Below are 13,104 nucleotides of genomic sequence, written 5' to 3' on the forward strand. Positions count from 1 at the left end.
TGCCGGAAAATCTCAAACTAATTTTTTGTAAAGTTGTAAAAATGGTTAACTTTATTAAAAGTCAACCATTACAGAATAAGCTGTTTGCTAAACTATGTGATGAAATGGATGAAAAGAAAAAACATCTTCTTTTCCATACAGAAGTCCAATGGTTATCACAGAGGAAAATATTAACCCAGTTATTGGAATTCCTAGGTGAATTAATAATATTTTTCGAGGATTAGAAGCATCATATGTACTGTTTTTATAGAACAATGAGTATATGTTGTAATTGTCTTACTTACCTGATGTATTTTTACATTTAAATTACTTGAATGTGAATTTACAAGAACATGATAAAAAAATTTTATTAATGACAGACAAACTTCATCCTTTCATTAAGAAGCTTGATATCTAGATTACTCGCCTTCAAAGCAAACATTTTGATATGTTTCCAATCGCTTCCAATTATATTGAGAAAAATTTGGATGAAGAAGACACTATTATTCACCACAGTTCGGATAGCAAGAAGATCTATTGCATGAGCTTAAAAATTCAGTTGACTGAGTATATCCCAGAAGATAAAAATGATTTCTCGAAGATATGGATACTGAATCCTTTTAGTGAAACTGTTATTGAAACTACTAAGTTAACAATTAAGATTCACAACCAGCTCATCAAAATTTCTGCGAATAAAACATAACTACAATTCACATCTAAAGATTTACATACGTTTTGGCTTGCTCATCGAAGTGAATATGTAAATTCAGTCACAGAAGCATTAAAAATATTAATCTCTTTTGCCATATTTTACTTCTGTGAAAAGGATTTTTCAAGTATGGTTGCACTAAAAACTAAACATAGGAATTGTCTTTTATTACTTGAAAATAATTTGCTTTAAACGTTGATCTAGATCAAAAAAACATAGCGTCACAAAAGTCAAATATAGTGTCAAAAATCAGTGTGTCATACTGCTTTTGGCCTTTACCTCAGTAATGGTAAATCCTGAGGAATGAAAAATGAATACCCAATGCATATCTATCTAATGAGGGTTAAGTTTTCTATAATATACATATTCATACTAATGGATGACTTTATAGTCATATTACGATTGTACAAAATACTCATTTTCATAGTTACAGATCAGTCAGACTATGGAGGTGAAGAAACTTTATCCCTTTGCATATCATTGGCTATGAAATGAGATGGCTAATTCATATAACTCTTATAAATATTATCTTTAGTTCAAAGATAACCCAATTAATTACTTAGTGGTTTTTCAAATAAAATTTTGTTATTAAAATATAGAATAATAATAATAATATTACAAAAATAAAATATTTGTAAAGACAAATTACAAATGAAATTACTGTCTTTATTTTGTTAAATCTGTTATAATCAGAATAATTCTTCCAACTGAATTGCTGTATTGTAGTATTTGGAAATAGTGTATCTTTTTCATTTATTTTATTATATGAATGTGTGAAAAATTAACCAGCCTGAAGGTTGCAAATTGAGCTTCTACAATGGCATCATTAACTGCTGTATAAGTCTTATAGCAGTAGCAATATATATTGACTCTATTATGAGATAAGAGTTCATTTCAGACAACATTCATTTTGTTTACACAACAAATTTATTCCTTTCACAGAGTCGGAAGAATGGTCTTAAGAACCATTAATTTGAGTTACAGTTTAATTTTAAATTCACACTTTGAATAATTTTATGAAAGTGAATTTTAAAAAAATTATGAAGTGAGCAGTTCCTTTACAATTAAAACCTTAACACAAATTATACAGTAACCAGATAAAAATGTATTTTACAAAGTTAAGCAGTTCCTTTACAATTAAAACCTTAACACAAATTATACAGTAACCAGATAAAAATGTATTTTACAAAGTTAATACATGTCCATTATATTCTGATTATAACTAACTGGTAAGATATACCTCAGTAGCCATAAACCATTACATTACATATTTTAACTATTTGAGATAGTTTTAAACCAGAAATTCGTGTTTTGTAATTTATTATTTTTTTAAAGGGAAAAATGCCAACAATACGTTTTTATAGAGTGAAATGAAATCCACACATAGCATAATTTAACTACAGTTATTTAAAATAATAGGTTTTCAAAATGTAGCTTTGGTTGCTGACATTCATTCTTTATTAAATTTTGCTTTATTTTTAAATGTTCTAAAGAACTGGAACAAGTTATAAGAATTATATGGTTAATGGAACAAGTTCTTAATCACAATTTTACTAAGAACTTACCTGTATTTGTAATTAATAACAAGATCAAATACAAATACTAAATGTTTTGTAATAAATTAGATCTTCCCATAAAGAAAGAATAGGAAGTGGCTTTTTTTTAAGTATGTGATTTGCATTCTTAAAGAGTAGTGATGTTATTACACAGTAAGTTCCTGTGGTGGCCAGCCTCTGTGGCAGAGTAATAGCATTTTGGCCTTTCATCCGGAGGTCCCAGGTTCAACTCCCGGTCAGGCATGGCATTTTCACACGCTACAAAAATTGTCATTCATCTCATCCTCTGAAGCAATATCTAATGGTGGTCCCCCCCAGAGGTTAAAAAAAAAGTTCCTGTGGTGAACAGAATAAAGTGAAGGATCACTTGGAGGGTTTAGTTTCATCTTATTTTCAGATGATATGCTGTAGTATAGTCAAGCTAAGTGAAAAAGGCAACAAGAAACCATTTCGCTTCTCATAATCCTTTCAAGGCTGGTATAGGATGCTTGTTTTTGGTGAGAATGATTGTCAGTTTTTGTGTGATTCAAGTCAGGCTGCTGATATTCATTATTTTAATCGTAATAGTATACAATCTATAATGATGAAATGTTGTAGAAGTTAATACTTTCTTTCCAATAAAATGGTCATTTTCAAGCAGGCAAAGCCAAATGAATTATATTTTTATAATGGATTCTAGATTCTATCACCTGACTGCCATTCCATTACTGAATTGTAAACTACATATTCTTTCCTAATAGTCCAGTAATATAACATACTATATATTCGACCACTAAACTGCAGTTACAGTTCCCCCCCCCCGAAATCAATAAAGCTCTACAAGATCCAGAATGTTGTATGATTCAATCCATTTATTTCACAGATTCAGTGAAAAGGAAAAGAAATATTTAATTAATCAATATAAAATAAAATAACATACCTTTTCTATGTACAAAAATGAAGTCTTCTAGCCCAATTTGTCCACCCAATAATTTTGTCATGTCAACTTTGTGCGTATTTAATGTACAGTATAAAATCTGTAACAAATAAACAGTACTAAATTTATAAAAATATAATTAATTAATACAGCAAAATCAACATATTTTTTTAAAAAAAGCAGCTTTCTTGATAGGTGTGTGATGCGAGTAGGAGTAATGTTTGTCCAAAGTTATTCTAGTGGAAATTCTGCACAAACAGGTTAGGCGATGAAAATGTGACTGGTAGGGTACACTAATTCTAAGACTTTTATGAGGAGATTTATACAAACAAAGAATGAGCTCTTAATATATCTTCAATACATTGCAGTATAATTCAATAATCTCCTTCATTTACTAGATATCAACACAAAGGCATTGGAAAATACATTCTCCACAACCATTATCTATACTAGAAAGTTTTACAAATTGTACGTAGATGAAAATGTATTGTCATTATTATTGTTTCAAATGAAAAATGAGACTTATGAATATCAGTAGTAAAATTGGACAACATACCTGGTTACATTCATTTTAAATATTATTACAGCCGATTTATATAGCTTAAAAGTAAAAGATCTGGTGGGGGCATTTTCATATTATTAGGAATGAAACAATCAATAATAGATAAGTCAAAACTTATACACAACCGAAGTAACATGCATCTGATTTTTGAAATTATTAAACTAATTTTAACTGTTTTATTGATTTTCTTAGTTAATTTTAATTTAAACATTTTGTATGCATTTGTTTGAGTAGTTCCAAGTGTATGGACAAAACAAAGCCGGCAAAGTATCGCATGACTTTCCTGGTTAATAATAAAAATTAAAATAGTTAAAGCAAAAAATAGAATATATATTATTCAAAGAAATTGTAAACATTTCTTAACAGCTCTATATATGTAGTGTAAATTTAAAAAAAAATTTCAAAAATATTTAAACTGAGGAAAAATAGAGTGAAAGAACAAAAACATATAATTTCAATTTAAGAGGTGGGGTTAATTTTTTGAAAAGATTTTTTTTTAGATTAATTTATATATGCATTGTAGCTAAAAAAATTTGCTGTAATAAAGTTTTTTATAAAATAACTACCTCTGAAGAAAATCAAAATTGGTTTTTTGCAATATCCCCCACCACCATAAGGAATTTTGAAAAAATTAATGATGCATGCCCCATTATACAGAAATATTTGAGTGAAGAAAATCGGTTTGGTCAATCCTGAGATATAAGGCCAGTCAGTATGACACACACACGTTTTTTTATCTAGATGAACTAGCTAGACCCTATGTTAAAAATCTGCAAAAACTCAATAATCCATTTTTAACATGATCACTACACTTTTCCCTTTAATACAGCTACTTTAACTATACTCCCCAGGAAAGCAAAAGAAAGTAATAATACAAAATGTAAATAATTATGAGCACTAATTTAGCACAGCAGAAGATATCTATCATCTTTTGTGGATGGGTTTGAATTATTTAATTACAAATGAAACATTTTTTCTTAAGGATAAATCTACCCATTCAATAATTTTTATGATGTCTCTTTATGTTAATAACTGACTATATCATTTGGAAATTTAATTTATTGTAAACTGAGAAGCACATTTCCAGCACCAAGGGATTCAGTTGTAATTTTTCACTATCAGTTTTTCCCCGAAAATCAGAACTTAATAAATTTTTTTATAAAAATATTAAAATACTGTATCAACATCAAAGATTACCATGAGGTAGGATGTGCACAGACTGGAGTCCAAGGATTTAATTCATTTCCTTCTCCAAAACACTAGTACACAATTCAGGGACTAAACCTGAAATGATATTTCAGGAAGGGTATATGGATCTTTGCTGAAATATCTGGATTAGCGCTTAACAAAATAATCTTTAAACTCTAATTTTAATAATTATTAGTATTATATCTAAATTTAAATAAACAAAGCAACTTTATTACATGTTTATCAACATCACAACCACCAAATCCATTAATGCCGCTGAAATAAATAAACTAAGATACTCTGACTGCATATTGTTTTACAGTGGACAAACAGGATGTAATATTTTTTTTATACTCATACACATAAAATTAATTATATTTTGAGAATTCTTCAAAAAGTTAAAATGGATTTTAGAATGAAAAATTGATCATATCAAAAACAAGTTTGCCAATATTTAAGACATTACAAATTCTGCATAAAGAAAGAGTATCGACCTTTATCAAACCAGATAGCAGAAGAATTGTCACATAATACAATACAATACAATAAATGGTCAATGAATAAAAGCCACATTATGTTTTTATTTCAATTTTAAATATGGGAATAGAAGCATACTAAATTAACAGCCCTTATGATTGAATGTAGAACAGCAAAAGAATGGCTTCAAAAATGTATGTTAGGCTTAAAGATAGAGTAAAACAAATAATAATGAAGTATCTAACTCTAGCCGCTGAGAAACAGACTAAAAATAATATGTGGGACATCAGAAGTAGGTCATATAAAGAGAAGAGACCAGATGTTCAGTCTGCAGAAATGGCTTGGCGATTGAAATTTCCCCTCCATTGTAACCTCTCCTTTCCCTTATTTAAGAAAGATAGTAGAGTACAGCTAACATTTTAAAATGTAAAATTTTATGAAAACTAATAATTCATATGTTGTTCCATATAACAGCAAGGAAATTCACTGTAAATTGGAAAACATGTTGGCTGTAATTATGTTATAAATACTGACTAATTGAGTTAGTTAATTCAGGACTTTCGTCAAATTAGTATATTAATTAGCATTGGCACTTAAGTACTAGCAATAATTTTATTAATGAAAAATAATTAATTGATATTGTAGATGATTTTTTTTTTTGATTAAGAATGTACAGATTACACAACAAATAGACGTGCAAAATATAACATGATGAATGAAACAGTACAGCAATAAGAAATAAAGAGAACAAATAAATATAGATCAGGGCAAATGAAATTATTGTATTACAAACTGGACAGTGAATTGACTTCAGTGATCAAGAACTACTACTGTAATAGAATGAATTCAGACATAATCAACAAACTGTGTAGTTATCTCTACACTACTGTACTTTTTACTAGCCTTCAATAGCAGTGGACCATAAAAAACCAACTGACAATCCTCCTTTCTCTCTGTAACAACTATACACATACACACAATCTTAAAACTATTTTCTGTTCTAATCATTAATAATTCTCTTATTTTGTTCTCCTATCTTTCATTTGTTTTAGTAATCATTATATTTAATGTCTTTTTATACAGAATAAATGCAATTTTATACTTATAATAGGTTTATACGAAGCAATTCTCATTCAGTTTTTTTATTTCTAACGTTAACCACAAGAATAACTTTTTCTTAGTAATATTAAAATCTTTCATGACTTCTTTCAGTCAAATATTTTCTAATTTATACAATAAATTCTATATTTAGACTATTGTAATGTAATATGGCACAATATCTTAACCAACATGTACGGTGTATAATTTTTTTCTTCCTTCATTTCTAAACAAATATTGTTCTTTTTTATTGAATGAGACCGGTTTAATCTGGCGTAATCCACACATTATAACTGACTAAATAACATACAGATGTCATATCAATTACTAAAGTTAACACAACAGCATCTCAAAATGTACAATTAATCATAAATTAAAAAAATAGACATGATTAAAGTTGATATTAGTTATTTAAATTTAATGAAATAATGGTAAAGTAGATAGATACTAAATATAAAAAACAATTCATAATTCAAAAGGCTTTATTTTGGCACATATTTAGTACATGCACATGTACAACACAGGTTGCTGAAAAATCAGTTTTTTTATTAATTAATATTACATAATTTGAATAATTGTTTATTAATATTATTTAAAAATTTACTGACAAATTATTTCTGTAAAAGCAAATTGTTAAATTTTATTTCAAATAAATGGATGGGAAGAGTTTTTAAAAGTCGTTTGGTAATTTATTAAAAATAGCAACAGAAGCATAATAAAGTTCTTTCTTTTACTAAGCTAAAATATTATGACCAGTTAAATGAAACCAGTTCTGTTGTCTGGTTAGTTATAGATGGATATTCTTAACTAGAAAATCACAATTCAAAAGGTATTAATTGAAATTATTGGACACAATGTTTATACACAAACTGAATGGAATTCAGAAAATTCAGAATTTTTACAATTTTTTATTAATATTATTTAAAAATTAATTGACAGATGGTGGTATTTTTGTAAAAGAAAACCTTCCCAAATCATTTAAACTTATTTTAAATGAAATGATGAAAAGATTTTAAAAATGTTGTGTAATTTATTCAAAATGACAATTGAAGAGTAATAAGACTCTTTCTTGTTAGCCGAAGTAATATGTTATATAATGTGAAAAGAGTACTATCACCTAACCCACCAGGATGGTCTAGTAGTTAAACTCATCATCGCAAATCAACTCATTTCGAAGTCAACAGTTCTAAGGTTCAAATCCTAGTAAAGGCACTTTTACATAGATTCTAATATTAGATTAAGGATACCGGTGTTCTTTAGCGGTTGAGTTTCAATTAGCCATACATCTCAGGAATGGTCGATACCTGAGACTATACATCATTTCCACATTCATCCTCTGAAATAATACCTTACGGTGGTTTTGGAGGCTAAACAGAAGGAGAGAGTGCTGTCATCTGGTTTAACAGAGGAAGAATGCGATTCAGGCTACAAACAAAATTTGATGTTTATGGAAATGATGCGATGTCAGTAGGTGTGATATAAAGCAGGTTCAAGTGTTTTCATTCTGGAAATTTTGATGTCATAATGCACTTTTCTCTGATTGGGCAATCAAGAAAGAAATTGAGCAACAGTAGAACACTACCAGTCACGATATCAGTAACCAACTAAACATCGATCAGAAAATAGTAATAAACCGTTTGAAGAACGGTGGAAACAAAAATCTAAACGTTTGGGTGGCGTATGATTCAACAGTGAAAAATTTATTTGATGGAATTTCCATCAGCGAATCGCTGCTAAAACCGAAATTATATCCAACCGTTTTTGAAACTGCTCATTACAGGCGATGAAAAATTGATCGCCTACGACAATACTTTAAGGAAAAAATCATGGTTAGGCAAAATGAACCTTCACAAACGGTGGGAGAGCTGGGACTGACGTCAAGAAAAGTGATCGTGTGTTTGGTGGGATCGGGAGGAATCGTTCATAATGAGCTGCTGCCGTCCGGTCAAACGATTGATTCTTATCTCTGTCAAAATCTTTCTTTTTCCGTTTAGCTTCCGGAACCACCGTACGGTATTACTTCAAAGGATGATATAAATGAAGTGTAGTCTTGAACAGTCTCGGTTGACCGTTACTGAGACTCAAAAACTGGGAAGATTTCGCCGAACGATCGAGATAATGTGACCAGAAATAATGTGATAGATAATGTGACCAGAGATAATATGATCGATAGGAAAGGTACAGTCATCATGAAAACGCCAGACCAAATACATATTTGGTGAACCGTCAAAAATTGAGAGAGCTTGGCAAGTTTGGAAGTTTTGATGCAACCACCGTATAGTCCTGATCTTGCACCGTCGAACTACCACTTGTTTCGGTCTCTACAGAACTCTTCTAACGATATAAAGTTGGATTTAAAAGAGAACTTTGAAAATCATTTATCAGTTTTTCGTCTAGAAAATACAGAAGTTCTACAGTGACGAAATTATGATTTTTTTTATCTCAAAAATGCTAAAACTTGATCGATCAAAACGGCTTATTATGGGTTTAATAATAATAAACTTAAAATATTAAAAAAATCTGTTTTAATTTTTCATTAAAATACGAAAAACATTTTCCCCGACCCGATATTTTCCACTAAAATAATTTGTTTCTTTCACAAACTTCTCTCCTCTACTATTGGTCTGAAGACCTCTAAATTTTATATTTTTTTAACCCATCTAAAAATTTTCAACATCCTTTTGTAAAAAAGGAACAGATCCAGATAATTACAGAGGAATTACTCTGCTGGACTGTACCTATAAAATTTGATCACGAATAATTTTAAATAAAATTAAAAATACTCTAGAAATACAACTCGGAGAATATCAAGGCGGATGAATTTAGACCGTACATAAGTTGCTCAAACTAAATTCTAACCGTAAAATTAATTATAGAAAATTGTACAATACGCCAAAAACAATTGTTTATTTTATTTATAGATTTAAAAAAAACGTACGTTTGTATTCAGACAAACCCTGTTAAAAATCCTAAAATATTATGGATTACACCCAAAATTGATAGTCGTATAACTGGTCTGACTTTAAAACAAGGCGATGGATTTTCACCACTTATTTCCAACGTTGACCTTGATTTTATCATGAAATTATGATCCAAAGAAAATCAACAAAATATAAAAATCGGAACTGGGATCAACGCAATAAAGAGAAACCGTCTGTGATTTACCTAAAATATGGGAGAAGTTAAAAAGCAAATAATCAGCCTGGAAAAAATTGCTGGGAAAACTGAGCTAAAACTATCGTATGAAAACACCGATATTACGGCCATAGAACCTTTGTACATAATAAGATAAAAATTAATAACAAACAAATTAAATTTAAATATTTGGGCGAAATTATAGGTAGATTAAAAGAAAATTTAACCTAGAACAACAAAGCGACAAAAATGAGAAACGTTTAACTAAAGTGTTAACAAAATCAATATACAATATAGAATGTTACTCAACAAACGCAAAAATGCGACGCTAAAGAACAGTAATTTTACCAGAAGCACTTTACGCTTACGAAACATTATACCAAATTAAAAACGAAAATAAAAGCGATCAAACAAAACAGAACGAAAAATAATCAGAATATACGTAAATAAAAATTATAAAAAAGATATTACACAAAAGAATTATACAAAGATATTACAGTACCTTAAAATATGGTGGGAAATACATAAAAGAAATAAAGACCTAGAAAATATCGGACTAAAAATTGAAGACGTAAATGATAAACCAAAACTCAACGAAATTCAAAAACAAGATATTTTTATACAGACAAACGAACCCGAAATACAACGGTTTCGGACGAACTAAGAAAGATCAGATACGATAGGATCTGATCTCGGTTTCTTCTAATACTGCTTTCGTCATAGCGGGTGTGTCGCCTGTGGAGCTGAGAGTTGCCGAGCGTGTAGGCCTGGCAAATGGCGTCTCGAAACACGATGCTCGGAAAAGGGGTACTGGTAAGGTGGCAGGAAATGTGAGAAAAATCAACAGTGGAAGGTGGACCTTTCGCATTCACCCAAACACAAGAAGGTGGATCTGTCGGGAGCATGGGGAAACTAATTTTTGGTTGACCCAACTCCTGACGGGCTACGGTGCGTTCAACAATTATCTGTTTCACCGATAGAAGAGAAACGCCCCCGACGTGTTCCTACTGTGAGTGTGAGGATACAGTATGACACATCTTCTTCGACTGCGAAAGTTGAGCGGCGAGAGAGCCCGATACTGTGCGGAAGTTGGTCAGCTGGATGTAGACAATCTACTAGAGTTGATACTGGCCAACGAGACTTCTGGGAGGGGTGGTTGCCATCTTAGCAGAAAGCATCCTAAGGGTAGAGATGGCCGAAGAACATCAGTAAGGATAATCGTCAGCAGTGTGGATGGTGAGGGGACAGCCTGGGTAAGGAAGCAGTCGGGGGTCTCTCGGGGTCGTCACAGCTGCTGACACGCCCATGACTTCTCAACCCAACCCGAGAAGACCCGCAGGTGATACCGGCAACCCGTGAGTTATGCCGTAAGGCAGGTATCAGGGCTAACCCACCGGGTTGGTCTAGTGGTGAACGCGTCTTCCCAAATCAGCTGATTTGGAAGTCGAGAGTTCCAGCGTTCAAGTTCTAGTAAAGCCAGCTATTTTTACACGGACTTGAATACTAGATCGTGGATACCGGTGTTCTTTGGTGGTTGGGTTTCAATTAACCACACATCTCAGGAACGGTCGAACTGAGAATGTACAAGACTACACTTCATTTACACTCATACATATCATCCTCTGAAGAATTATCTAAACGGTAGTTACCGGAGGCTAAACAGGAAAAGGAAAGGTATCAGGGCTCCTGAACAAAAGGAGGAGGTGTTTTTAGCGGGTCACCGCACTATGCGGAAAACCCCGCACACCCAGTAGCGCGGGCTCCTGAGCGTCCGATTGCAGATTTTTCCTTCTCCTACCGAAAAAAAAAAGAAAGATCAGATCTAATACCCTAAAGAAATATCGGAAAATACAGAAGACCGAGCCAACGAAGAAAGTCAGAAGGAAAACTGACATAAATTGTCTACAGCGGTCATAAAATAAAAATAGAAATAAAAAAATTATTCTACATGAATATTTTTAAAAATCTTTTCTAGTTCTTGTATCTATGAGTTTCTGATACTAGCAGATTCCTCCTTCTTTAAACTAATTTGATATTTTCGTTAATATCTACATTTCTACAAGTAGAGTAAGTATCATCTCTCTTTAAGCTCCCTCAAGAAGTCAAAACGTGTTTTCAAAATACAAAATTTAATTGCCAAATTTTGTTTGGTGCTCATAATGACCCACAATTAAGACCGACATATAGAAAATTGAAAATTTTAACCTATTCTCGTGTTTATATTTATGAATATGCAACCTTTGCTAAAAAGAATGGTCACTTATTTAAAAAAAAGAAAAGAAAAGGAAACACAATATCCACCTCTATCAAACCAAACAAGGGAACTGTTTTCTTATAACTGACCGTAATAATATTTTATCTAGAAAAAACGAAAATTAAAAAATGACTTTTTTCAAACACAAATTTTATAAAATAAAACCAAAAGATTTTCTTTTACAGAAATAATCAGTCGGTGAATTTTTAAATAATATTAATAAAAAATGAACCCTATATAGTATTAATTAATAAAAACCCTATATTTTCAGCGTCCTGTTCAACTGTTTACACATATATGTGCTCAAATAATTTCCAATAATGTCTTTTGGATTGTGAATTACGTTTTATATTTATTATCTTCATTTATTTACCTTAACATTATTTCACGTATTAATGTTTAAATAATTAATATGGGATTAAATCATATCTGCTTTTTACTTTATTATTAATTGTATATCTGTGATGTTGTTCCGATCAAGGTTTTACCATAGTTTCCCCTGCTCCATCAAGGAACTGCTGGGGCTGATCGTTTTGTTTTCCGTACGTACTACATCTAGAAATTCCAGAGTGACGTATATTACTACGAATCTATAAAAAAAAAAAATCTATTTATTTACTAACCGATCCGGGCTCGCTTCGTTCACCCTGTCCATCCAGCTAAGGGTCTCCGCCCCCTGGACCCCTGCTGTGTTTGTTATCCTCATGGATGTTACAATAATACTGATAAAAATCTCCAAACCAAGTCGTTTGAAAGGCGCTGTTGTAGGCTCTTATACAGTTTATAAAATCTTTGGATTTAGGATGATCTCCGTTCAACATTAATACTTAATCAGTACATTATAGCTAAAGCCATTTGTATCCTTATGTGACCACGGTAGCTCTACAACGACATCAGTATGAACGCAAATTCGCGTTACAAATTTATTGTACCTCGAGTCTGGGCTCAATTCTATCGCTCTCGGCCAGCAGCTAACCGAGAAACTCTCATTCTTATAGCAGGCTTCGAATAATAAGAAAAGTTAATTTTCTTCCTTGAAGGCATACTTTTTTAAACTTTGACTTTACAAAATCGACGGCCAAAATAAACAATCAAATCCATAAAAGCTCATTAAATGTGCTAATTTAAGCTGATTACAATAACAATAAAATGTATATTTAAAAGTATGTAGATCTAAGCCCAAGAACTCTTTTTCCATTACCAACGTCACAGAAATATAATGAATTAAAA

General features: G+C 31.1%; 1 protein-coding gene across 2 annotated transcripts in view; it reads right to left on the reverse strand.

Annotated features, from left to right (window-relative positions):
- Nucleotides 1-13,104, reverse strand: part of kermit (PDZ domain-containing protein GIPC-like protein kermit) — an 88,089-nt gene that overhangs the window by 22,061 nt on the left and 52,924 nt on the right. For both annotated transcript variants that reach the window (XM_075379860.1, XM_075379862.1), the window contains one exon: nt 3,164-3,260. In XM_075379860.1, coding sequence (XP_075235975.1) covers nt 3,164-3,260 — 97 coding nt within the window. The remainder of the gene's footprint in view (nt 1-3,163; nt 3,261-13,104) is intronic.

Source organism: Lycorma delicatula, chromosome 12, assembly GCF_047948215.1.
Source record: "Lycorma delicatula isolate Av1 chromosome 12, ASM4794821v1, whole genome shotgun sequence".
Lineage (NCBI taxonomy): Eukaryota > Metazoa > Arthropoda > Insecta > Hemiptera > Fulgoridae > Lycorma > Lycorma delicatula.